Source organism: Pygoscelis adeliae, unplaced genomic scaffold (assembly GCF_000699105.1).
Source record: "Pygoscelis adeliae isolate BGI_AS28 unplaced genomic scaffold, ASM69910v1 Scaffold123, whole genome shotgun sequence".
Taxonomy (NCBI): domain Eukaryota; kingdom Metazoa; phylum Chordata; class Aves; order Sphenisciformes; family Spheniscidae; genus Pygoscelis; species Pygoscelis adeliae.
This window is the reverse complement of record NW_008824650.1, coordinates 3749942-3775658: the sequence shown is the minus strand read 5'-3', so window position 1 is coordinate 3775658 and position 25717 is coordinate 3749942. Positions and strand designations below refer to the sequence as shown.

The 25717-nt window shown below is 38.7% G+C and overlaps 1 protein-coding gene across 1 annotated transcript in view; it reads left to right on the top strand.

Moving 5' to 3' along the window:
- The first annotated feature begins 1814 nt into the window (after positions 1-1814).
- LOC103915645 (sodium channel protein type 5 subunit alpha-like) overlaps positions 1815-25717 on the top strand; it is a 35801-nt gene continuing 11898 nt past the window's right edge. Inside the window, exons 1-17 of the mRNA XM_009322514.1 lie at positions 1815-2069; positions 3079-3197; positions 5441-5548; positions 7131-7259; positions 8078-8169; positions 9015-9236; positions 11615-11672; positions 12340-12481; positions 12968-13165; positions 14047-14229; positions 14772-15165; positions 15912-16034; positions 18002-18240; positions 18584-18784; positions 19565-19918; positions 21553-21990; positions 24182-24302. Of these exons, the coding sequence (XP_009320789.1) occupies positions 1815-2069; positions 3079-3197; positions 5441-5548; positions 7131-7259; positions 8078-8169; positions 9015-9236; positions 11615-11672; positions 12340-12481; positions 12968-13165; positions 14047-14229; positions 14772-15165; positions 15912-16034; positions 18002-18240; positions 18584-18784; positions 19565-19918; positions 21553-21990; positions 24182-24302 (3376 nt within the window). The remainder of the gene's footprint in view (positions 2070-3078; positions 3198-5440; positions 5549-7130; positions 7260-8077; positions 8170-9014; positions 9237-11614; positions 11673-12339; positions 12482-12967; positions 13166-14046; positions 14230-14771; positions 15166-15911; positions 16035-18001; positions 18241-18583; positions 18785-19564; positions 19919-21552; positions 21991-24181; positions 24303-25717) is intronic.

Here is a 25717-nt window from a genome sequence, read left to right as displayed (position 1 = left end):
AGCTCTCATTACTGGTACCAGAACATCTAAATTACTCTGAGCATCAACAAAACAAATACCACTTTGGCTAGCTGAAGACTTGAAAACTTGGGAGTGGATGTTATTGTTTTCATTTTCGCTATAATACTACGCACAGCATCCAGACTGTTAGCGTGATCTCGAAAAGTGTAAAATAATGAGTATTCTTGCCTGAATGTCCTATTTCTCTTCCAGAAATGTTGCTATTCTGTGCTGGAAGCAAGGTTTACTTTTCATATTTATAATTTTGTGTGTTTATTTAATGGGACAGGCAGGCAGACTGCAAAAATTAAGAGATTTCACTGCAGTTAGTTTGTCACTGGCCTCCAGCTGCTCTCGCAGCAATGGTTTCCTACAATTCAGCAATGTCAGGACAGCTGAAACCATGTTGTATCTGGGGAGAACTGAAATGGTGTTGTGTGGTGGGGTAAGATACAGGGAGTCAGCACACGGGCAGTAAAATTATTTATTTGCAATAAAACAAAGTCTCTTGAGTCAGACTGTGTTTTCCTGGGATGTTGCATATAGTGCCTGGAAAGGAAAGGTGCAAGAGCAGGTCATCTGGCAGTTGTCCAGCAAGGAGAGTTTAAACTTTCCAAGATAAGGTCTGACTGCTAGTTATGGAGTCAGCTTTGAAGGACGCATCGAAGTGGTGGTGGCAACTTCTGGATGGAAAGAGCTGGCTGCGTGCCTCTAATGTGATCTTCTTCCCTGCAGACTCAGCAGTGATCCACCCTGGGTAAAGTCCTTGACCGATGGGATCATTTCGCACTCTGCAGGTGGGACTGCACTGGCTCAGTAGCTCCGTGACTCTGTACTGAATCAACAGTGTCTTCCTAGAGGTCATAATCAAAGAAAATATTTTAGAGACATCTCCTTATAGAGCTTTTGAGTGAGTTTAGCACAAAGATGCAGGTCTGGATCATCTTACTCTGTGTACCGTTTTCAATTTTTTCACTGTCAATATATGTGCACTTCATTGTCTTGCTTTGAAGCTTTTCACAGTGTTAAGGTAGAAGGTTGGATTCACTGTGCTGCCAAGGTATGGGCTCAGGTAGCATTTAGTTGGATGGATCCTATCCAATACCTGACCAAAATTCTCCATTAAACAATGCAAAGTATTTTTCTAGTATAATCTCACTTTTGTTGTTCTGACAAGCGGGCATAAAATAGAAACTTAATGCTTGATACTTGTCAGATCAAACATTTTTGTCCACCATGTCAGTCAGTACTGACCCTATGGGTCACGAGTTAAATCTTCTGATGCTTGGACACTGCTCATTCCTGTGCTGACACCACCAGGGTGGGTTATCCATCTGAGTTCTACATCTGCACTAGTTAATTTAATACTTGGTCCTTCTGTTGCAGACACAACTTCCACATATCTGATGTTGTTGCAGTCTGATGGGTTTTACTGTCCCATTTCCAAATACTGGGTTAAACCAGCACCTTAGGTTTTTTCTGAATAGCAGCTCAAGAGCATTTAGGATAACAGGTGTCTTAAATGAGGTGGTCTAAATACCCTCTTAAATTTGTAGAGGTCTGCCCACATCCTATCAGATACGCATAATTAAAAAAATACTGAACAGACACCTCTCTGAAAAAAGGTATTGATCGTATCTTTTTCTTTTTCTTTTTAGAAGCTGATGGCTCAGAAAGTTTATGTTATTAGCCATGCATGGGCAAACTTTTTAAATTTTCATAACTTACCTGTTTTGGAGTTACTTATCTTGATTTCCTTTCTACTTGTTTCTGTTCTTTGGACAGAAGCAGTGACAGGAAGAGAAGAATGAAAAATGGCCGAGTTCTTACTACTTGGTACCAGCAACTTCCACAAATTCACTTATGAATCCTTGGCTGCTATCGAAAAGAGAATTGCTGCCAAGAGGAATTGCCGAAAAAATACTATAGACAAGAAACCTGAGGAGAAACTGCATCCTCAACTTGACCTAAAAGCTTTCCAGAAGTTACCAGCTCTCTATGGAAATCCTCCTCCAGAGCTCATTGGGGAACCACTGGAGGATCTCGACCCGTACTACAAAGATCGTAAGGTTAGAGCCAAACAAGATGCTTGATTCTAATTTGTTTCATTGTGTTGCTAAGAAGTGTTTATGTGAATGATCTATCTAACAGTTTTGCTTACATGCCTTTGGAAAAACTATCACTCCTTTCTAGGTTATAATAATGCAGGCAGTTGGCACGGCTGAATGACATGCTGTAATCTTCTTAAAAAAAGCTTAATTTTGAATTATAGGAATTAAATAATATGAACTTGATTAACACTTGAATCAGAATGGAAGCAGAGAAAATAAAATGGATAAAGGAAGAAAAGGGGGGGTTGAGTCAGATCTAGAAGAAATGATAATGATTTTGTAAATTTTCTTAAATTCCATGGTTTGAAAGAACATGTTCCTCTCTATCTCAATGCTTATGCTCCACTTACATGTATAATAAATGATCACCTAAGTGTAAAAATTATTTAAAAACATTTACTGATGAATCCTTAAAACCTACTTATTCAAGCTCCGTATTCTAGTCATGAAGTACTGAAGAATATGGTTTTCAATAAAGAGCAGAGAAATGGGAACTAATCCATTGGAAATTATACTTATTGCTTGAGAAATGGTTAATACTTTGAACTAATTTCTACAGTCTTAGAGCTAGAGGATCACTATCAACAATAGCAAATAATGATAAAGGCTGCAATTCTTCCTTCCACCTCTGTATATCTTGTCTCAATGAGAGGTTCAATTTATTTCAAGAGAATAGTCATAAGCAAGATTAGTTCTGTGCACAACTCTTTGCAAGTCCTAAGGTTTAAAAAAGAAGTTCAAGCTGAGGATTTTCTTTGCAGCTTGACAGTTAATGGGTATTAACTCTTTCATCAGTTTATGATGAAAGGATAACAAAGTATTACAAAGAGTCTTCCCATTTAAACAAGCAGACTAAAGTTAACATCAAGCTCTTGCTCATCACCGATACAACAGGATATAGTACAAAAATGTGTTCTCTGTTCACTTTCCTGAAAGCTTTCCTTCATGTTTCTTTATTTCTTTAAAGATTTTCATAGTGCTAAACAAACAGAAAACAATCTTCAGATTTACTGCTACACGTGCCTTATGGATCCTCAGTCCTTTTCATCCAATCCGAAGAACAGCAATTAAAATTTTAACACATTCATATCCTTTTGTTGGCTTCATTCGCTCTCTTTCATTACAAAAACCTATGTAGTCTTGTGCTTTTATATTTTAGAGCATTGAACGAATCTAGTCTTTTCTTCACTTCAGATTACTTCTAATTCTGAATTACTTTAGAAATTGTTATTGTCTTGGTACTCTTGTGCTACTTAGAAATAAATAGTTTTGTGAGTACTGGGGGTATTGAAGCCTGATTTTCTACAGATTTGTGTTTTGAGAATGATGTCTGATGTTGATTACCTGATATCTCATGAACAAGTATCTCATACTGAAGCCTTTCTCAGTGAGAAGACCAGTAAGATCTCTATCCTCTTTCCCATCTTTGTTTACCCAAACTGTAGGAATTAAAATCAACTCATGTGCCAAAGCTGATCAACCATTGGCCAATTTTAAGGAAAGAAGGCTGAGATAGGCAGGCACACATATGAAAACACGTAGAAAGAAAAATTATGCAAACTTAATTTCTTTAGGAAATCAGATTAAAAAATACGTATTTTGTCTATGAAAGTGAAAATTTCCAGGGATGCTGTTGCAGGGAATGCCTTTGGAATATAAAGGTTGTCCTGGTTTTGGCTGGGACAGAGTTAATTTTCTTCCTAGTAGCTGGCATAGTGCTGTGTTTTGGATTTAGCATGAGAACAATGTTGATAACATACATTATTGTGTCATCAACACATTGATGTTTTAGTGCTTGCTAAGCAGTGCTTACACTAAGTCAAGGACTTTTCAGCTTCCCATGCTCTGCCAGGTGCACAAGAAGCTGGGAGGGGGCACAGCCAGGGCAGTTGACCCAAACTGGCCAAAGGGATATTCCATGCCATATGACGTCATGCTCACTATATGAGCTGGGGGGAGATGGCTGGGGGGCAGTGATGGCTGCTCGGGGACTGGCTGGGCATCGGTCGGCAGGTGGAGAGCAGTTGCATCACTTATTTTTCCTGGGTTTTGTTCCTTTCTTTCTCTCTCCTGTTGTTTTCCTTTTCATTACAATTTATTATTATTATTAATATTACTATTATAATATTTTATTTTATTTCAATTATTAAACTATTCTTATCTCAACCCACAAGTTTTCTTACTTTTGCTCTTTCAGTTCTCTCCCCCATCCCACTGGGGGGGAGGGTGAGCGAGCAGCTGTGTGGTGCTTGGTTTCTGACTGGGGTTAAACCACAACAAGGTAATATAGATCCCACCTCATACATTAAATTTAGGGGATGAGAATCACTAGTGTATTGCTCCAGTTTGGCACGGGGGAATGAGACCAGAGCAATAACGCTGTTGCTCAGGGCTAAGTTCAGGCCCAGTGCAGAGTCTGCAGTAACCCTGTGTGGATTTTGGGTTTCCAGCCATCTCCTGGCTGTGCGGTGCTGAGTAAACTGCGATGGGTCTGAAGATGTCATCGTAGCAGGGTACAGACATCCCTGGAGGAGTGATGCCTCTCATCTGAGGCTTCCCCCGGGCAGCAAGTTGGCTGATATTGGCATTTCAACACTAGTGGTCTGGCTCCTGGGTTTGTGACAGTTTGACCATGCCTAGAGCTAAAGCCAGGAGATTTTTTGTGGGGATGGAGAGGATGGATGATGGAAAGGCTAGATGTCTTTCCCATGGACATCTACCTCCTGGATTGCCAAAACATGTGGTATGACACGAGGCGTGAGATTCAGCTCCAGAGCCAAGTGCTTAAGCTTAGGTGTCTACACGAGAGCTAGATGCCCAAGTTCCTGTTCATCCCCTATAGTCAGCAGGTCCCAGAGACCAGCTGGGCAGCCCCAAGAATTGGCTAAACATGGGCATCTAGAGTCCTTTGAGACACCTGCAAGTATCCTGGCACACTTCACGCTGTCCCTTCAGAAGAGCGCAGCTCTGCCAATTTAGAGTCAGTTTTCAGCTTCATCTGTGACCTTGGGCAAGTTTTTAACTTTTATGCTATAAAATGAAACTAAAAATGCATCCTTCCTCCCACTCTTCGGGTGGTTGAAGGTCCTTTTACCAAGTTTGCAATGCTTAGAGCAGCAGATCTCTAGCCCATACAGAAGTCCAGGTGGCATGCATAACAACGGCAGTGTGTTGTCATCTAATATGACTCAAAATCAGCAAATACATGTGCATGCTGTTCTCACATGTGCTTTAAATTAAAAACCAGATACTACATCTATGACTGATAGAATATCTAGTTACATTTCTGTATCAATGTCATATTCTTTGCCTTCACTCCCATGACATACATTGTTCACTTTTTTTATCATGTGCACTATTATAACGAATTGTGCATTCATGGCTCTGACTGAGTCCTCTAAGGCTTCTCCATCTCCTTCGTGGAACAAGTATGTTGAGTAAGTATCTGTGGGTACGTATGTTTTTGAATTCTGTAGTTATATTGAATTATTGAGACTTATCTTGCCGCCTTCACTCAGGATATTTTATGGGGGATTTAGAAGGAAAGTTGCTTTTGTTAGGACTTTGTCATTTTTTTTTTGCTTTGAGGGAATATTTTTGTCTTTAAACTTCGTATCTACAAAAATTGTGGTGTTATAGGAGTAAGTGTAGATTAAGTTCTGCTGTTGAACTAGCTTCATGTCTGTCCTACTGCTCCAGTTTGTTATCCCACTTTCTGAAGTTACTCAGTAATTATTTGCTCTTTATCCAGACACATTTCCCATTGCTGCTGACGCTGATGAAGCACATCAAGAGCTGCTGTCTTTTAGAATTCTTTCTAACAATATTGAAATGCTGAGTTTTGCTCTAATAAAACACTCTGCCAGAAGCTCCTGGCCTGCAGGACGCTGTTAGAAAGTAAAGCTCTTATCTTCAGTGCTGCCAACACTTGCAATGTTAAATCACAATAAATCCATGCTTTTGTAGTCACACTTAAGCTGGATAATCCCATGTTTTTGTTTTTTTTTTAAAAGAATATTTCAGCTCTCACTTTTTTAGTTTGGCATAAAAATGTTAGAATAAGAACCCTGATAATTCTAACACCTAACGCAAAGGAAAAGATTCCAAAATACTTAGTTTTAAAAACAGCTCTAAAGTTGTTTCTGACTATCTCATGTTACGTGACACTGAAACAGCTGGGAATGGCAAATCCTCCTGCAAGCAGAAACAAGACTTTGCATGGTATTAATATACTCATCTCCAGAAGATGCTGGGATACTTCTCTACTTATGAGAGCATAAAGGTTAGATAAGAGTTGTATCTGCTTTTGGCATCAAAACTACTGTTCAAATGCATTTCAATAATAATTTCAGAATACTTCTTTCCAAATGAAAAAGGAAGCACTACATCCATATAATTTCTTAGTGCATTTGCTGACTTCCAAATGAATGCCTTCTGAATTCCGCAGGGAGATTGCTCTCTTGTTGAAATGATAAGTGCACTCAATAAGTCCAGAAGAGCTTTTACTGATAATTTTCCATTAATAAGAATAATTGGCATCTTAAACTGAAAATCCTGAACTCTTGTTCAGGATGTTTCTCTAAGTGTTTTAAACATTCTGCACAGAAATGGATGTTGTGCGCCCAAAGTAAATAATACACAGCATACCACACGTTCAGTTGGCCACTTGAAACCAGAGGAAGATACAGGTTTTGCTCTTTATTTTAGTATGTAGCTAGGAGTTTTGTGTTTCTCAAATTATGGGGACTCGTGAAAGTTTGAAAAAAATTGTTGAATGCTGAAAAAACACGTCACAGGCGTGCACGTTAATAGCCACATCCAGATTGCAGTCAACTGCCGTCTCAAACTCCGTATCAGTCAGATACTGGTAGAATACACTGAAATCAACTACAGCCTTTCCATTACTCCTCTGCAGCATTGGCTTGGGTTGTTGGCCTAGGCAGTAAATAGTCTGACTGTGTCTCTTCCGTTAATTGCTAATAGTGCTGTTTTCCTTCGGTGCTTTTCTCCTGTCCTTAGATTTACTTTCACTGGCATTTACACTTTTGAATCATTGATAAAAATATTGGCAAGAGGATTCTGTCTAAATGAATTCACTTTCCTTCGAGATCCCTGGAACTGGTTGGATTTCAGTGTTATCATTATGGCGTAAGTGAGAACATATAAATTATGGATTACCTGCGCTCGCGCTCTGCATTTGAAGTTCTTGTTGCTGTGGTGCAAAAGGCTGTCTGCAGTACAAAAAAACACCCTGCGGGTCTTAACTGCATCTGAAACCATCTGGGACGTTGACTCTTCCCCTTGTTTTATCGCTCACTGTATAACAACTACGTATGAGTCTTTCAAGAAGGGAATAGAGCTGTGCAGAGCAATATATACTCTGCGGTGAGTGTACGTGAACGGATGCATTTCAAGCAGTGAAAGGTAAGAGCTGGGCTCTTACAGAGTGTCTTACAGAGACATACAAATACAGACATACTGATCCTGTGAGTGAGAGTAAGTTTGAAAATGGTGATGTGTACAGACACCAGGACAGTGGATTAAATTTGGGCTCTTTATCACAAAAAATCATAGTTTGAGCTTCAGTTTGCAGTAATTAGAAAGCTTTTATATGGGTTAGATGCAGCCACAGAAGGGAGATAGATAGAATCAAATGAGTTCAGCCAGTGTTTCAGCCTGAAATGAATAATTTTAAGTGTTATCTTTGTTTATATTTTAAATACATGGTATTTTAAGATGCTGACACAAAAGCAGCTGTGCACAAGCCAAGAGCTCCTTCATAAGAAAACTCCAAAAATCAAGAAATGGGTTTCTATTTTATAATTCTTCAGACAAATCCTTGAAATTGTAATTTATTAATACTTAAAATATGCTCAGAAGTATTGACAGTTAAGAATGACCACTGTAAAATAATAGTCCTGTTTACTCTGTTCAACCACTTGACATATCACATCCTGACTTTACAGGTACGTGGGAGCATTTAGTAACCTGGGGAGCGTATCAGTCCTTCGGACTTTCAGGGTTCTGAGAGCTTTAAAAACCATTTCAGTAGTCCCAGGTAAGACACCCTATTTGCTGAATGTTTTCTGCTACTTAAAATCGATTCTTTACTCCAATCAAAATGTTGGGGTTTGCCTTTTCTTTTTCTTTTTTTTTCTCTATATCTTTCATTGGTTGCAGACACAGCTGAATTTGTGGACACAAATAGTGTCTCAGTCCACTGGCCCAACTAGAATAAATCAAACGTTAGAAACAATCTTGTATTTAATTTATTTTCATTATGCTTTTAAAGACTTTGTTAACACTTTATTATGTCAGTTTTACAGAATGTTCTTCTAGCTGGTCCATGTGTTGTAGTTCAACAGAAACACCTCTGGTGACTGAATGGACTTCATTATTAATGATCTTACATCATCCCTGGGAAAACACTTTTTTTTTTCACTTTTCCCTTAGTTATAAAGTCAGTGAATGTTTTCTCAAGAGTAAATACGAATTAAGAACCAGCAGATTGCCCCTGTCTTCTCTTTCTGGTCTTTTTCATCATATTTGTTGTTTCCAGTGTTTCCAGGTTCTTCACAGATTGTCAGTGTTGGAAATTTAATTTGAATTATGCATATTACTCTTTCTGGATAAGGAAAAACTAGACGATCTCTGGTTCCTCATCCTTGCCTAAATATCTTACAGGGATTAAAGGAACATCTGGAAATTGTAGGGTCAATCAAATGAGGAAAAAAAAATTGTTCTCATATTAATTACTCTCTCATCCAAACTGTATTTGCATTGCAAACATATTTGCCACGTATTATCCAGTAATTTTGGTACTTTGGTTGCTATACATTGTTTTAACTCAGTTAAAATCTCAGTTTTTCATCCTGTTTTTCCCTTTGTATATTGTCTTCCTAGGACTCAAGATCATTGTAGGGGCACTTATCCAGTCTGTTAAGAAACTTGCTGATGTGATGATCCTGACTGTTTTCTGCCTGAGTGTCTTTGCCCTCATAGGCCTCCAGCTTTTTAAGGGCAATCTAAGACGAAAGTGTATCAGGAACTCTACAGAGTCCAATAAAATATCTTATTTCCTTAACAAAACATGGGAATCCTATGAAATGTTTGCTAATGATACAGGTAATTTTTCTCTTTACTTCTTTTTTAGATTGTAGTACAGACACCTACGCATGCATGTATAACCACTGCTGTAAATGATATTGATGTTTTGATGATTGATATTTTGATAATGGTCTTCAGATCGCCAGAGCAGCTTGCAGACATCCAGGAATGCACCTCTTCCCTTCATTATAAGAAATAGCACTCCCAATTTTTCCACTAATGTCCAGCTCTGTTTCCCAGAATGATATGACAATAACTGAAATACGCATTAGCTCATTCTCTGCTGTAATTCCCCAAAGTTCACCTTTTACTACATGCTGAAGAGTCCGTGCATCTTCATTTTGCTGCCCAGTGAATTACTCTTCAGCTTGAAACAGAGGAATTTGTTTAAAAGTCAAAGTTACTTTCTTCTTCACATCATATGTATCTTATGTCTTATATAAGATGTATACAAGATACATCTTTCATGTATATGTCTTGACTGAGGCTGGTGGTGGAAGCATAGAGCAGATATCTGAAAATGCACCAAAGCATTCTCAGAGGAACAGCAACTGTAAGATGCAATTCAGGAAGCAAAAGCCTTGTGTTACAGGAAAAGCCTCAATATACATGAAAAAATACACTCAAAGTAAACAACGTCTATGCCAGAAATATGAAGAAAGCTTCATCACTGAAGAAAATCTCCACCAGCGAGTTCAGACATAGCAGCAGTTATATAGGGAGAAAACCATTCTCCCAGGGGAAATGTTGAAATAGATAAAAAAGCCACAGAGGATTGCTGTTTGGATACACTCCGTGTGGAAGGTTTGTTCAGACAGGATTTCTTTAATAACTTCATAGTCCAGGGGGAGAAAGTCTTTATAGAAAAGGTTTTTGAGAAAAACTTTTTGCAAGAAACTCTTGTACCTACCAAAAAATCACACATAAGAACAAAGTCATTTACATATACAGAATGTTGTAAAAATCATAGTTGAAAGCAAACTTCAAAAGAAACCAGGCAGTGACTAGAGTAGCGCACAAGAGACCATGGATGTGACAAACTTTGGCCAAAAATACTAATTGTCCGTGCTGAAGAAACAGGAAACAAAAACACCTAATATTTTTTTTTTCATGCAAAACATTGCAGCTGTATAAAGGCAATGGCCTAGAGAAAGTAGGGCTCAAGAAATTAAAAATCTGTGTTGCTTCACAAGCTTTGTCCTGTTCACATCCTATGCCATACATCTTGTGTGCAGGGTGATTTGCAATGATGGCAAAAGGAATAGGAGCCCAAACAGGTTTAATGAAAGCTAGATGACTTTCCTACAGGATTTAGGGCTTATAACACTGTAAGCCCAGTTTTCTATTAAATGTGGGGTTTTTGCCTATTTTTTACGGGCTGCTTTTGTCCTGACTTTGTGTGAAGTTTCTATCTCCAACATGGAGAACTACACATTATTACGATTCTCTGAAGCTCAGTCACTGAATCTTCTTAAAAAACTTTTTTGTCAGTTGGCAGGAGCATAGCTGAACAAAATTTGGGTGGAAAGTAGCCCAGATAATAACTTATTCCTTTATGGTGTATTTACATGGTACAGTACAGCCGATATTAAAGATTCCTGCTTGCTCTGACTCTGACCTGATGAGCACAGCTGAGGTTTGAGAAGCACCAGGAAGACATGAGACATCCCTTCCGTCTGGGATAATAAACCCACATCTTAATGGGGCTAATTAGCTATTAGCACTAAAGCTATTACTTTCAGTCTGCTGCCAGCTCAGGCATCGGAGTAACTCATGCTAAGAGAACTAGGGAGAGAGGTCAAAAAGGGCACAGCTCCAGCATCCTAATGGACAAATCTGTATTTCTCAACTAAGCAGGGTTAGGACCTGCTGTGGCTCAGCAGAGCAGTGACATGGCGTGGTGTATATCCACACTGCCAAATACTCTTTCTTCCTCCTCAAAATAGGATTCTGTTTTTATTGCTTATTGGAAACAGAACTGGTCTACGCTACCCCAAATGATGTTTGTGTGCTGATTTGGAGAGGGCTAATTGCTACGGGCCAAAGGTGTGCCAGAGTTCGTGCTCACGATTACCAAACCAGGGACTGCGCTTGAGCCTGTGCCCTCCAATTCTTGATTTCCTTTATGCAGATGTGGCCAAAATGACAGTATTTTTAAAAACTCTTCTTTAAGGACTGCCTTCAGTCTGAAATTTGTGCATGAACATATGCATGTTTATAAATGAGGACAAGACATCTTGCAATCTGGTGCAGTTACTGTGAGCATGGGAAACCTGTCTATGTGTGTGCATATACACTTACAGGTCACTGATTACTCATCACGACTTATATTAAAGGGTAGAGGATTCAGGCTAAAAAGTGCTTTGTTTTTAAATTTTCTTCCCCTTTTTTTATAGCACACTTTGCTAAGAAAAGGGGCACTTCAGATATTTTGCTGTGTGGTCCTGGTGCTGGGTAAGTGCACTTAAGAATATTTATTCTTTGGAAGTTTTCTCTGCCTCAGTGCTTCTATATTTGCTCAGTCATATGAGACAAAAGCAGAAATTCCAGGCTTTCCTTGAAGGCAGAAACAGGAACACAAACAACAAAATATAGTAAACAGTCAGATAATTTAATACTTGTAGAGACTGAAGCATGAACCTGCAGTTGGCTTATTCAGGTCTAAATTCCTTTAAGCCCTTCCAGAAGTGCTGTCTTTCTCTTCCTCATTGATGTACGGGAGAACTGGAAACATGAAGGATATAGCACAGCACAGACACGTTCCTCTCTGTGAAGGCTAACGAGTGTTAAACTGGGAAAACAAAACATGGATTTTGGAGGGCAGGTTTGGGCGAGGAGGGAGATGTGGCTGCTTTGCACTGAGAGGCGAGGGATGAGAATTGGTGATGAGGGAGCTGTCCCGGGTTGGTGGTCTGCTCCAGCCTGTCTTCTTCCTTTGTTGCTGCGTCGTGGGTGCTGCTTTTTCCATCCCACTTTCCAGCCAATACTACCTGGAGTAGAAAATTGGCTTACAATCTAATAAAACACAGAGCTGAATAATAATGAGAACTGTCACATAAGCTGAAGTTTTCCTTGAAATCTGCACAGTTAAAAGAGCTCCACTTTCTATTATTACTTCTAGGGTCTGTCCTCCAGACTATGTATGCTTGAAAATTGGGCCAAATCCTGATTACAATTTCACTAGTTTTGATACGTTTGGCTGGGCTTTTCTTTCCTTATTCCGCCTGATGACCCAGGACTACTGGGAGCGTCTATACCAGCAGGTACCAGCTTTGTACATAGTTCAGAACCAGTCTTCCAGGGAGAGCAACAGCTGAAGCAGAAAATGGGTAGAGAGGACAAGAAACCTCAAATAAAAGCAATAGCTGCAAGTCATTGGGTCCAGATTCTCCCTTCTCCCTTCCAGCAAGCTGTGACTCCTTGAAAAGGGATGCTGAAGCGCTTCCCAGCAATAGCCCTATTACCCTACTGGTTTAGGGACTTAAAAAAAAGTACTAAAAGGGTCCTGTATTGTCCTTCAAAAATACAAGAATGCCTCCTCCATCGTCCTCATGGGGTGTACGATCAGTGATTGTATAGGAAGAGGGAGAAAGAGGGGGAAGAAGGACCAAGGAAGATATATTTCCGTTTAAGCTTCCTAAAGCATTGTGTCTAGGAAGCTGAGTGCTTCTAAAGATTTCAGAGACTCATTGAAAGCCTATTTGATATTTTTTATGGTAATTTTTATCTCTGGGGTGTGTTGCTTACAGACCCTCAGAGCTTCTGGGAAGGTGTATGTACTCTTCTTCATGCTGGTCATCTTTCTGGGCTCATTTTATCTAGTCAACTTGATTCTGGCTGTAGTAACAATGGCATATGAAGACCAGAACAAGGCCACCATTGCTGAAACAGAGGCAAAGGAAAGGAAATTTCAGGAAGCCATGGAATTATTACAGAAGGAGCCGGAGGTACGTAAATTATTCCCTTGCAATCATTAGTCTCAGTGCTCTTGTTGTCAGTCACGTAAGAAAAAGCATCACACCTTGTTTACAGCTGTATATAGCAGTCACTCATCGGACCAGGAGCAAGTGAAAACTTATTGAAAGTAGTGATTCCTAGAGCTACAGGAGCGATTCCTTGTTCAGCTGTGTATTTTTCCTGTGAAACAATTAATTTTGTTGTGGATAATGAGTATTAAAGGCTGCTGTTACTGTAAGAAAAATAGTATTTTAAAATCTGCAAAATGTAAAATTCCATCAGCTAGCAGTTTCCAAAAGAAAATGTAGTGGGTTTTTAATTTTTCTTCTATTCAACCTATAGTAGTTGAATGAAACGTCTCTTGGTAACTTAACTGGCTTAGAAGCTTCTGGAACAAAATACTCCTGTGTTTTGGAAATATTGTCCTAAATTCAGTATGAGAAGGGAAGTCAGCCACAGTGTGAATACAGTCCCAAGGATCCCCAGTGAAAAGAGAATTTTAATACAGCCTGAGTGTTTATTTGGGGAAAAGGATATATTCTATAGCATTATTTTCAAACTGAGTATTTTTATTGTAAGCAAATCTGCCATACGGAGGAATAGCAGCTATAATGTGATTATTTTGCCCCCGGCAGACCCAGTGCATGCAATCATGTAACATACTGCAAACAGCAAATTGTTCAGTGCTCCATATGTTGGGGAAATTCTCTCCTCTTTCTTTTAGTGTTATCACATATTGGAAGATTTTTAATGAGTTTTGTGAAACACAAATTGTTAAGAGGAAATAATATAGAGCACAGAAGGGTTTTCTTTCTGCTTATATTCAAAGTACCCAGCAAAAATATCATCCATGTTTTTGTTTTAATTTCAGTCATTGGTTATTAAAGGAACTGATATTCTGTCAATTAGCTCCTTTGAAGCCTCTTCTCTGTCTACCAAAGAAATCAAAGAAAGAAGCAATAGGAAAAAGAGAAATAAGTCCTTGGGGATAGAAGATAATGAAGAAGAACAACAATTCCCCAAGTCACATTCCACAGACAATCAACGAAAGTTGGTAATCTATTGTCTGAATCTGAGATCCTTACAGCTTTTTCAATTTTAATACAAAAATAAATTGTTTGAAAGCACAAAACAAATCCTATTACAAACACTGATCACTCTTAAGTCTTGATTTTAACAACCTTTTGGGATAAGGAAGAATTATATGTAAAATTTCATTTGAAAAGGAAATATTATAAACAGAAGGTGGAAGGAAAGTTATAATAACAACTGAAATACATTTTCTGTAACACTGAGGAATAGAAAAAAGTGAATGACTATCAGAATTTAACTTCTGTGCCATCATTCTCTGTTAAAAAAATCTTATTTAAAATATAAATATAAAGATTATCACAAAAATAGCTGCTACAGCTGGTAGGATTTTATTATCTGCCTTTTAAAATCTGAGCAAAATCCTTTCTGAAAAATCTAAATAAGAGTTTTGGAATTGGTATAGTTAATAGGAAATGTTACAAAACTCTAAACATTTATGGCTTCCCAAAATCTTCTCTATGATATTATGCCATTCTCTCTTTATTCCTTTTCCTGGGCTTTTAGTCTTTCCTTGGCCTGGTGTACGGTCCCAACGCAAATCAGGTGAAACGCAGACTTAGCCACGGGAACGTGTTCAATTTCCAAATACCTGCTTTAGAAGTTGATTCCAGAACGGATTTTGGTGATGAGGAGACCCGCAGTGCCAGGGAACATGGAATCCAGTGTCGGTCACTGTTGGTCACGCCGATGGGAAGACGCTCCAGCGTGCCAAGTCAAATGAGCCACAGCTCTCACCCCGCTACCCCGAACTGCGTGCAGAGCAGCAAGTGGGCTAACGCGGACGACTGCAATGGGGTGATTTTGGTGATGGGAGGAGGAAGCAGCAGGGTGCACAGTCTAGATCCAGTGTCTTCTGAAGGAGCAATGCTTCCACCGGTGATAGAAGACCTGGGAAAGGGTGGTCTGGTACGTAAAGGATATTATTTTAAGTATATACTTCATATTACGGTTTCTCCATAAGTGGCAGGCTTGTCTTAAGAGTTTCAGTGAAATGGCAAACAGTGATGTGAAATGAAGTATTTTGACATGGGGAGTTAGTTGTCGTAGAAAGTGGTTTTTAATACTCTGATGAATTCCCGAAAACTGGAGTTCATTGCTTCAGCATTCCTGTTAGAAACTCTGGTTTTCTTCTGTGCGCAACTTGTACTAACATACTTTTGAAGGTTCCTAGTGCTGGAATTGTAAGTCACCAGAGAGTCTTTGTATCCCATGCCATGTCCAGGGAGGTAGTTTTGAGCAGTACCTGTAATATTTCTCCTTCACAGCACCATTAGCACCATGCATAAGTTTTGTCTGTAAGTTCCCCAAGCAGGTAGAGATGCTTTTCTACCAGTTTATCCCTCATCTCTCTCTTTTTCCATTAGTTCCTGGAACATTTCCTAGGCCTATTTCCCCTCATACACTTATTTCCAAGGTTTGTGCTTGCCCTGTTGCTATTACGTGCCTGCAGGATCCATTTACTGCAGCATTATTACTGAAGAGTAGGACTTTTGTTCTCAACATCTATTACATCTTGTAAAAGGTACATTTATTTGGCTGCGTGTCATTGTTCCTATTAACATTCATAGTTACCCATCATCACATCCTACTTAATTTTATTCTTGTGGTATCTCTCTAATCATGTTTACTTCTTTAAGCAGCCAGCTGTAAATAATGAGAGCAGCATGGTGCATTTGCCTCCTCATCTGTCAGTGGAGTACTTTAATGAGGCACTTCAGAGACAAAGGGCAGCAAGTGCAGTCAGCATAATTACCAGTGTCTTAGAGGGTAAGTGATTCCTCATTATGCTTATTTCTAATCCTAAGGTAATGCTAGCATGAAAGACCAAAATGTCAATAAGTTTCTTAAATGTTAACAGAGATTTGTAGGTGTGTAGTTAGGAATTTCATTGTTAATCTGGCTCTTAAAAAAAAAAAAAAAAAAAAAAAAAAAAGCACTACCACAGAGTCTGTATGCACTGGAACGCATCCTTTGCCTATTGTAAGATCTCATTTTGTAGGACAGAGAGTGAAGGGGATTGGAGTGAGAGGGGGTGGAGGGAGTTTCTCTGGCATCTGAGGTGCACGGCTGAGATACTGTTTTCTCCTCCTGACCCTGCGACTTGTGATATGTCACTGGCAGAGCCATAGGCATGCAGAATCCAACAATAAGATTATTCAAGCAAAATCAGTTGTGGGAATTCCTGGGTTTTGAATACTTAACCTCGCTATTTTACTCCTTTAACTTACTTTCCTTGTGAATTTTTTGGGGGGTTTTATCCCTGACAGTAACTTTGATAACTGATAGTTTTGTTGCAGGTCTTACTGAAAAATTTCAGCCCAAGTTGTTCAGGATGAGAAAGTCTTGTTTCGTTTTGTCCCCGTTGAGGAGCTCTATCACCAGTTCTTGGACCACAAGTATGGGATTTAGCAGGGGGGTACCATTGTTCCAGGGAGGACCCTTTTTTAAATTTTTAAAAAAATTTTTCTTGGGAGAATCACAGTTGCAACACATCCAGTGGAGCCTTGCTTTGCAGTGTAATTCACCAAAGATCTGGGGTTTGTTGCACGCTTTCAGCTGTGAACTGGGACGGAACAGGACTTGTAGCTCTAAGTGGCTGTGGATTAACCTGAGAACAGGGAGCAGAAAGGGTCTTTGCTGGGACCTGAACACCAGTTCTGCTGGATCCACACTGTGTACATAAAGAAGCCATTTGATCTAGAAGAACAGAAGACAAGAGCTAGACCTGGAATGGGGTTGAGTCAAGGTGATCACATTGGAATAAGCAGTGTAGGGTGGAATCTGAGACTTGAGCCTGGAGAAGAAATTAAAACTAAACAGTGGGAAGAAATAAGGACAGGTCCAACTAAGAAAAGGATATGAGTCAGATTGAGCTCATCTGATCTCTGAAACTTTTTCAGGTCCGTGAAAACCAGATTACTAATAATTCCTACTGTGCTTGTATTTAGCTCTAAGTAAGCTCCAGTTTGTCAATGAATTTGCACAGGACTCGAGCAGGGTCAAAAGTATTTTGGAGGACTCGTTAATATTGATGGTGAAGAAAGAAAGGCTATGAGATTTATATTTGACCAAAAGAATGTAAATGACAAAGGCAGAACAGCTTCTATCCCACATCCCATAGAAACTGGAGAGGTGTGGCAACTTGCATCAGCTGGGAAACAGTAGGCATGACCTTTCCAGTAGAAGAGGCCGAAGGCCAAATTTCAGGCACTGTAGTTTGGATTTGCCTCACCTACAGTCAGAGTTCCTGTGGCTTCCACTGACTGTCTAGACTTCCTTGAGAGCCAAAGGAGACAAAAAGATGTTGGGTGTGATACAGCCAGTGTCCTAGACATCTATGTAAGGATAAGGTGAAAAGTGTCTTAGCTGCTATATTGACCTACAAGAGCGTGAGAGGCTGTGGTGTGGCCTCTGCATTGTAAACATCAGTATTTAGTCAGATGATTGTAGTACACATCTGAGACTAAGACAAATAAATCCTGATCCAAAGGCTTTTGAAATAAGTTCACATGAATGAATTTTGAATCCAATTTTTTTCTGAATTTTATCTTCATGTTTTATAGCTCATGTAGGGACTACGTGAATGGTAGGAAGTGCAGGGAAGCTCTGGGGCTCCGTGTGAGATGTGAGGTTTCCTTTTTCTTCTCTGGTCTTTTGAATACTCAAAGTTGTTATTTCACCATCTTGCTCAGTGTTAACTCTTTACTTACAGTGGGGTTTTCTTTTGCATTTAGAACTTGAAGAATCCCAGTGGAGATGCCCACCGTGCCTGAGTAATTTTGCTTTAAAGTATCTAATTTGGGACTGTTGTCCGCTTTGGTTGAGAATCAAGAAGAAAGTGGCTGCTATCATAAAGGATCCTTTTGTTGATCTCACCATCACTGTTTGCATTGTGATGAACACTTTGTTCATGGCACTGGAGCACAATAATATGTCAGATAACTTTGGATTCATGCTTAATGTAGGCAACTTGGTAAGCAAATTCTCAACTATGTGACATTTTATACCAAGGATTGATTGATGGGTGTTTTCACTTGAGACATAAAGAGTAACTGTAAAAATTAGAGATCAGCAAACTCTGCATTTATAAACTCTAAATTTCTGTTGTAGACAATTTCCAGATTTTATTGATACACTTCTAACACACTCCTGAGAAAGCGGAAAACAATCCTTCCGTTTTAATTGAAAGTGCATTAGAAGTTCATAAAAATGGGTTTTGTTGACCTGTCCATGAATGTTACTTGTGGGAACAGGATCTAAAGATAAGATAAATTCATGGCTACTTTTAGGCTGATGCTACTGTTTCTTTGTCACAGATTTTTACAGGAATCTTCACTACAGAAATGATCTTAAAAATCATCGCTCTAGATCCCTATTATTATTTTCAGCAGCACTGGAATATTTTTGACAGTGTAATTGTCACACTGAGTTTAATTGAACTGGGTTTACCCAAACACAAAGGCAAGAAAGAAAGGCGAAAAGGAGGAAGCCTGACAGTTTTACGATCCTTCAGACTGGTAATGCCTCACGCTTACTCAGTTGAATAAAACATTATGTTGTGAATATAATAGAGAATACTTCTGTTGTCTGCAGTTAGGATGCAGGAAATGATTATTTCTTTCAATTTTTTTTTTCCTCCTCTCGGCACTAGGAATAAGAAACAGTCTTAAACTCCTTGTGATGTTAGAGTCAGAGTTTAATGACATATACATTTCTTTTGAATATACTAAGAAATATTCAGAGGAAAAATATTCCAGAGTAGACATGTTATAAAACTGGTGTCAAAAATTAAAAACTAGCACAGGAAACGTAGGAAAAAAAGTGTCAGAGTACAAATACAGAAAAAACAATACTTAAAAATAGACATGAAATGACGTTAAGGTATTCGTTTCATATACTGTGGACCAATTTAGGTTGCTTTATCAAAAGATAGACTTCTTTTATAGTAAAATAACAGCTGGTCTTCCAACTTTGGTTCTTTGTGTAACATGTAAGTTAAGCACCATAGTCTACATCAAGTGCATTGTATGGATACCTGCCTGTGTGGGCCAAACACTTACCAGGGACTCGTGTCAGCCTGGTCCTTTACGAGGCGCTTATTTTATGTTTGCAGTGTTACCCAGTTAAAAAAAAAAAAAAATCTATATATACTTTTAAAAAAGTATTAGTGTCACAGTGCCACAAATATTGCTGGAATAGTTCAGAATATCTGTAAAATAGTTTTTGCAGGATTTGAATGATGCAAAGATGGGTTATCTCTACCAATATCTAATACTATGTTTTATGTTTCTGCACAGCTGAGGGTCTTCAAACTGGCAAAGTCCTGGCCAACTTTAAACACTCTAATCAAAATCATTGGTAACTCCCTGGGAGCACTGAGTAATCTGACCTTTGTCCTGGGAATCATTGTTTTCATTTTTGCTATAGTAGGGGTGCAACTTTTTGGGAGAAGCTATGGGGAGAATAGCCATAAAATAAACAAAAACGGCAAGCCACGCTGGCACATGATGGACTTTTCCCACTCGCTCCTCGTCATTTTCCGAATTCTGTGTGGAGAATGGATTGAGACCATGTGGGACTGCATGGTGGTCGCTGAACAACCACTGTGCCTTCTTGTCTTTCTGCTGGTCATGGTGATCGGAAATTTAGTGGTGAGTTTTCCAATATTTTCTTCTCTTTATCCTGTGAATGGTAGAATCTATTTAATTGCCATTTTGTCAACAAAAGGTAGTTTCCCTAAACACAGGTGGAAGAGTTACCTGGGTGTGTTATCGTCTGCAAAAGCCTCTCTTGCCTTTCACCTTTAAGCCTCTGCCCATATTTTCACATTTTGTGTGCTTTACACACAGCATCACTTGACCTTTTCATGTGGCAATGTGACAAAGAATATCTTTGCAGTAAATATAATACAGGCAACTGTGTTTCTTCACGTCTTGGGATTTGGATGTAAATAATCGGTAAGGCTTATGGCTTACCTGCTTGAATTAATGGAGCTGAGTGCTTAAGTCCCTCTGTAAATCAATTTTTTTTTTTTTTAAGATCTCATGCAAGTATTGAATTATTTATCAGCAAATGGCAGAATCTACACTCTTATCACTGAAATCAGGATTTCCTTTAATCATGTCTCAGTACGTTTATACCCGAGAGCTAGATCTTGCTATGGCATACCCTACACAGCCTCGCGCACCCGTGCTGGGGCATAAGGGGCAGGCTGCTTTCCTGGTCCTGTTCCATCATTTCTGCCCAAATAATGAAAATCTTTTTCTAGTAGTTTCGTTTCTCGTGTCGTTCTTAGTATCATTCATATACCAATCTTCCCTTAATTTAAGAAACCGCTGAAGAGAATTAAGTTTAGGCAGTCCTTTATGGGAAATATCTGTTCCGTGGCTGAATCCCAAATCCCCGGCTTTAAAGCCCTGCCTGTTCTACACCGCAATGATTGATTTCAGTGGTGAAATGCTGTGAGTGATATTCATATCACATAATGTTAAGTGTCAAACAATTAAGTGCTTAGCTTACGCTCCTTGTTTAGGTTTTCTTATTATCAAAGGAAACAGAGAAGTATCTGTGAGATTTATTCCAACCTAAGGTCAGTAAGTAAGACAGATGGGATGAATTGGTCTCTGGAGGGCTAATGTTCTCCACTGACTGTGGTCCCTGGAGACCAGGGGTGTTATCTGCCCAGTTCTGACATGATAAAAATCAAGATACATAGATCCCATCCCAAACTGAAACAATAAGAAAAAAATTAAATTCTCCCATTCTCTTAAAAAAAGAAAAAAAAAAAAAAAGAAAAAAAAAAAGTGGGGTTTATAAATTCTTCTAGGAAGGAAACCTCACTTCAAGCTTCTCTTGATTTTTGATTTTTATGACAGTATTGCAGATTTGATGGAATTGCTGGGCCTGAATTCGATTCTCACAGGATTTTTGATGTAGCACCACAGAGGCCTGATTTAATTCTAGTTTGAAGAAGGAAGATACATTATTAAATTGAAAAGCCATAACCATAGCCTTTGTTACTACCATAACCTTTGAAAAGTTATTTTGGCCAAATAATGCATTTGGCATGCACAGATCTACTACTTTAAATAACTTTTTGTGGGAAGAGGGTCACGAGAACATCAACCATAATGCGATCAGTCATAGTTATTTCATTATTACCTCGTTTTGGCTTGCTCAGTAAGACTGAACTTTGATAGTATCTGTGTTCTTCAAAGTTAGAATTTAGACTTCTGAAAGCTACTCTCCTGACTTTTAATTTCATTATTATGTCAATGACTTCAAGGTTCTCAACCTTTTCATTGCACTACTGCTGAATTCCTTCAGTACCGACTGTCTCCAGACAGCAGAGGATGATGGAGAGATGAACAATCTTCGGATTGCCTTTGCTCGGATTCGCAAGGGATTTCACTTCGTGAAGAGTGTTACATGGGATACCTGTTGTGGAAAGCTCAGGCATATAAAGAAAGCACACAGGAAGAAAATCAAATTGACTGCACAGAACCCACTTGGATTCAAGTGTGAAAAAATAAAAAATTGTAAAGAGAATTACAATAATGAATGGGCTGAGAAAAATGGGGACAAATGCTTAGGTCTTGAAGATTTTATTACCAATCCCAATGTATTTGTTTGTGTCCCTATTGCTGAGGCAGAGAATACAAGTGAGGGTTTTGAAGATGATGATAAGCTGAGTACATTTACAGACACAGAATACAGCAAACAGGTAATAAATTTCTTTATTTCTGTTGGAACAGTAGAATCATATATATATTGAGGGATGCATGTACGGTAGAAGACTGTCTCTAGCAGAACAGGGTGGTGTATGTTGATCCATTTCCAGAGAGTTACCAAATTTTGAACTAGAACCAAAAGTATGAATGTTTAGAATGAGGGTAAATTATCACTTAGAGCCTTCTAAAAAAACAAGATTCTCTCATGGTCTTAAAAGAAAGACCACAAATTTTGGGGTTTGCTGCAGGAATTCCTAGCTGACACACAGGTAATTACATAGCCTGTAGATTGTCCGTAGATAATTGTGTCAGTCCTTTGTGAACTTGGAATTTATTATGTAAAAATTTACGTAAATAACACCAACTATTTTGGCACTATTTACATGAGAGAGGAAACAAAAAAAGTATGTTCTGCCTAAAGAACGTCGTCATGGACTCATAATATGAATTTATAATTCTGGTCCATTCTTTGTATTTGTCCTTGCTGTGTGTAGAATATAGTAATTATTAGACTAATATAAGGGTAGCTCTATTAAGGTCATGTTTCTTATACAATAGTATCTATCATCCTATTTCATTGCTTTCTCTGAATTTTTCAGTTCTATTTTAATCATAGACTGCTGTTCTGGTCTCAAGATTTCCCACTTTAAGTTTCCATCTTAATCCCTGTGCAACAATTCTCACTTACCTTTTGGCTAGTTCACTAAAATACTAATTCCTTAGTTTGCTGCATGTCCATGGGGAAAAATTTCCCTTTCTCTACCCTTAGGTAAAATCAGTGACTCAAAATGACCATATCTTATCATTTTTGTCTGGAAAGCCCCACTTTAAATGAAATGCATATCTTATCATTCTTTCCCTTCCAACTTGTCCACCCCCCAAAAAGGGAAAAGAAACCCCCCTCTAATCTGCAGATTATTTTCAGGATGAAAATCACCTGAGGCAAAGGGGAGAAAGAGGGAAAAATTCGGGCAGCTGGAGTAAAGGATCAGCATTTTCCTCTGAAGAATTCAGTGTGCTTTACCTAGGAAAGGATAGGAAGGTTGAACCGTCATCACCAGAACAAAAGGAGGTAACAATTTTTTTTCTGTGGCATTGACTTTCCAGTACTGGTCAAGCACAGGTACACTTCTGTTCAAGGATTTGCTGGAGTGGAGTTTAGTGGCAGCAGCAGCTCTGAGCTCGCAGTAGCTGGTCTGGCTGGTTAATGACAGAGCCGGAATTCTGTGAATGAAATCGAAGCCGTGCTGGGTGTCTAGGTATTGATTTTTAAGAAAAGTATATGTATAGAAAAGAGAGTGTTTAGAAATGGAAAAACTACAAAATAATTTGATTCAAATAAATAATTTATAAAATTCTCTCTGCTATTTTCCATTTGTTGAAATCTGAGTCCACACAAAAAGGGGAGGAGGGAAAAAAAAAGGCATTAAAAGAGACATATGCTTCCAAGTGGGAAATTCCAGCAAGTCTGCCTGTGTCCTAATTATCTCAGTTTCAAGAAACGTAATACTTTAAATGAGTTTCTCACTATGACATTAAAGATAGTAGTTATTCATTAAAAATATTTTTAGAATAATTTTGAATAAAGAATACATTAAAAAAAGTAACAAAGGACTGTGCAAACATAAAAGAACAAAAACATAGAGTAGGTAATTTGTAATAAACTGCTGACTCATCATACATTATATATGGTGCGATGGGATAGCGAAAAGCTTTGTAACTGGAGAACGCATGACGCTATTCCAATTTCTACTTCATAAATACTGTCATGGGTGTTTCAGTTCCTTATACAATACCAGATATATTTATCTGGTTCTCCCGTCTGAACGTATTTTCCTATGATTTCATGGTTTTAACCCAAGTAGTTTATCCTGCTTTGAGAACTACATATACTCATAAGCAATTTAAAAGCTCTTCTATTTACCAGCTTATTAGGTAGTTAAATCTGGTTCATATAGACAGATATTGTAATTATATAGCTTTGGCCTCTATTTGAATGCACCTTTTGGTACCTTTAAACTCATATACTTTTAAAATCACAAAGTTTGTTCCATTACTAACACTACCTGAAATATTAGTACATAGCCAAGTCTTAATTTTGAATGTTATTTGTTCATGGATGAAGTTATTGATTTGGAGCTGAATGTAGAAAGAATCAATACCTTATCTTATTTTGCTCGGTAGTTTGACAGTGCCTGCTCTTCTGAAGGCAGCACAGTGGATCTGACAAATCCTGAAGAACTTTTGAGGCAAATTCCAGAGTTTGCTGAAGACTTCAAGACTCCAGAAAAATGTTTTCCAGAAGGTAAGGCTTTCATGATTTGACTACTGGAAAGTGAGAAGACTCAAAACCAGACTTGTTTCTCTAGTGCTGCTGGGCCAATAAGATGAGATTATTTTCAGTTAATTTTAGTTACCTGGAAATCGGATAAATAGACCAAATCATTGTCTCTGTCTAGTCAACGGAGAGATCGTGGCACCTGAAAAAGAAACCCCCTTACCTTTAAAGTCAATTGTTTTTAACTGCGACCTGGGCAATAGCGTAGACCCAACCCCAAAAGATGAGATTATTATAGTGAAGTGAGATGAATTTCACTCTATTGGACAGCAGCCACGTCACTTTTGGGGACTAACATAAGAGAAGTGTATGTGATCAGATCTCACCTGACAATGGCCATTGGAACAAGGCACTTGGCACATCAGATTTTGTTAATACTTTGCAACAGTACAAATGTTTGTTCATTAAATGCTATTAAGGAATAATCTCTGTAACAAACAAAGGAGTGAAATAGAGAGAAGCTGCTAGGATGACGTTGAATTTCTATTGAGTGATAATCTGGGAATCCCTTCTCAAATCATCATACATCTAACTTAATAGGTCCTGTGACAAATTGTACTTTTATGAAAACTATGTGTTGTTACATGTTTGGGTAGGAAGAATTCATAAGATGCAAAGAAATAGCTCTTGAGATTTTTCTCAAATAACTGTCGCTACTGACAGCCAGGGGTAAGCACTGCAATCTCAGTATTAGTTGTGAGAGAACAAACTACATGAAGTCAGTTTATAGGCTCATTTATTCCAAGTGTGTTATATTAAACAAATTATAACTGTGGCAAAATTCTTCTTGGTGCTCCAACTTGCTCTTTGATCACCCAGTCAGCCTGGCTGACTACTGCAGTTTCTACCCATTCCCTGAGTTTTCTTTGATTTAGTTGTTTTCCACCCATTCAAACTTCTCTGTATTGCAAAATGAACAGGAGGGACTTCTCCAGCCTTACATATGTGGAGCCCAGCAGCAGGTCCCACAGCTCTCTAAGCTTGCTTTCTTCCTCTGCACTCAAAGCAGAGCCTTTCTCTCATCACCGCCTTCCCATTCAAGCACCCTTCCTAAATATTTTATCTGATGAGAACACAGATAAATTAAATCTGGCTGTAATTACAGCCATCCCCTTACTGCCCTGTTCTGCAAAACTGGCTTTTTTTTTCCTGTGCCCTTTTTGGGTCAATGAAACTTCTAATGTACAGTTTTAGGATTGAATCAATAACAGTGAAGCATGTAGAAATTATTTAAAGCTAGAGAGGTGTTGTGCCGGGTCCTGTACTTTGGCCACAACCACCCCATGCAGCGCTACAGGCTTGGGGAAGAGTGGCTGGAAAGCTGCCTGGCGGAAAAGGACCTGGGGGTGTTGGTCGACAGCCGGCTGAACATGAGCCGGCAG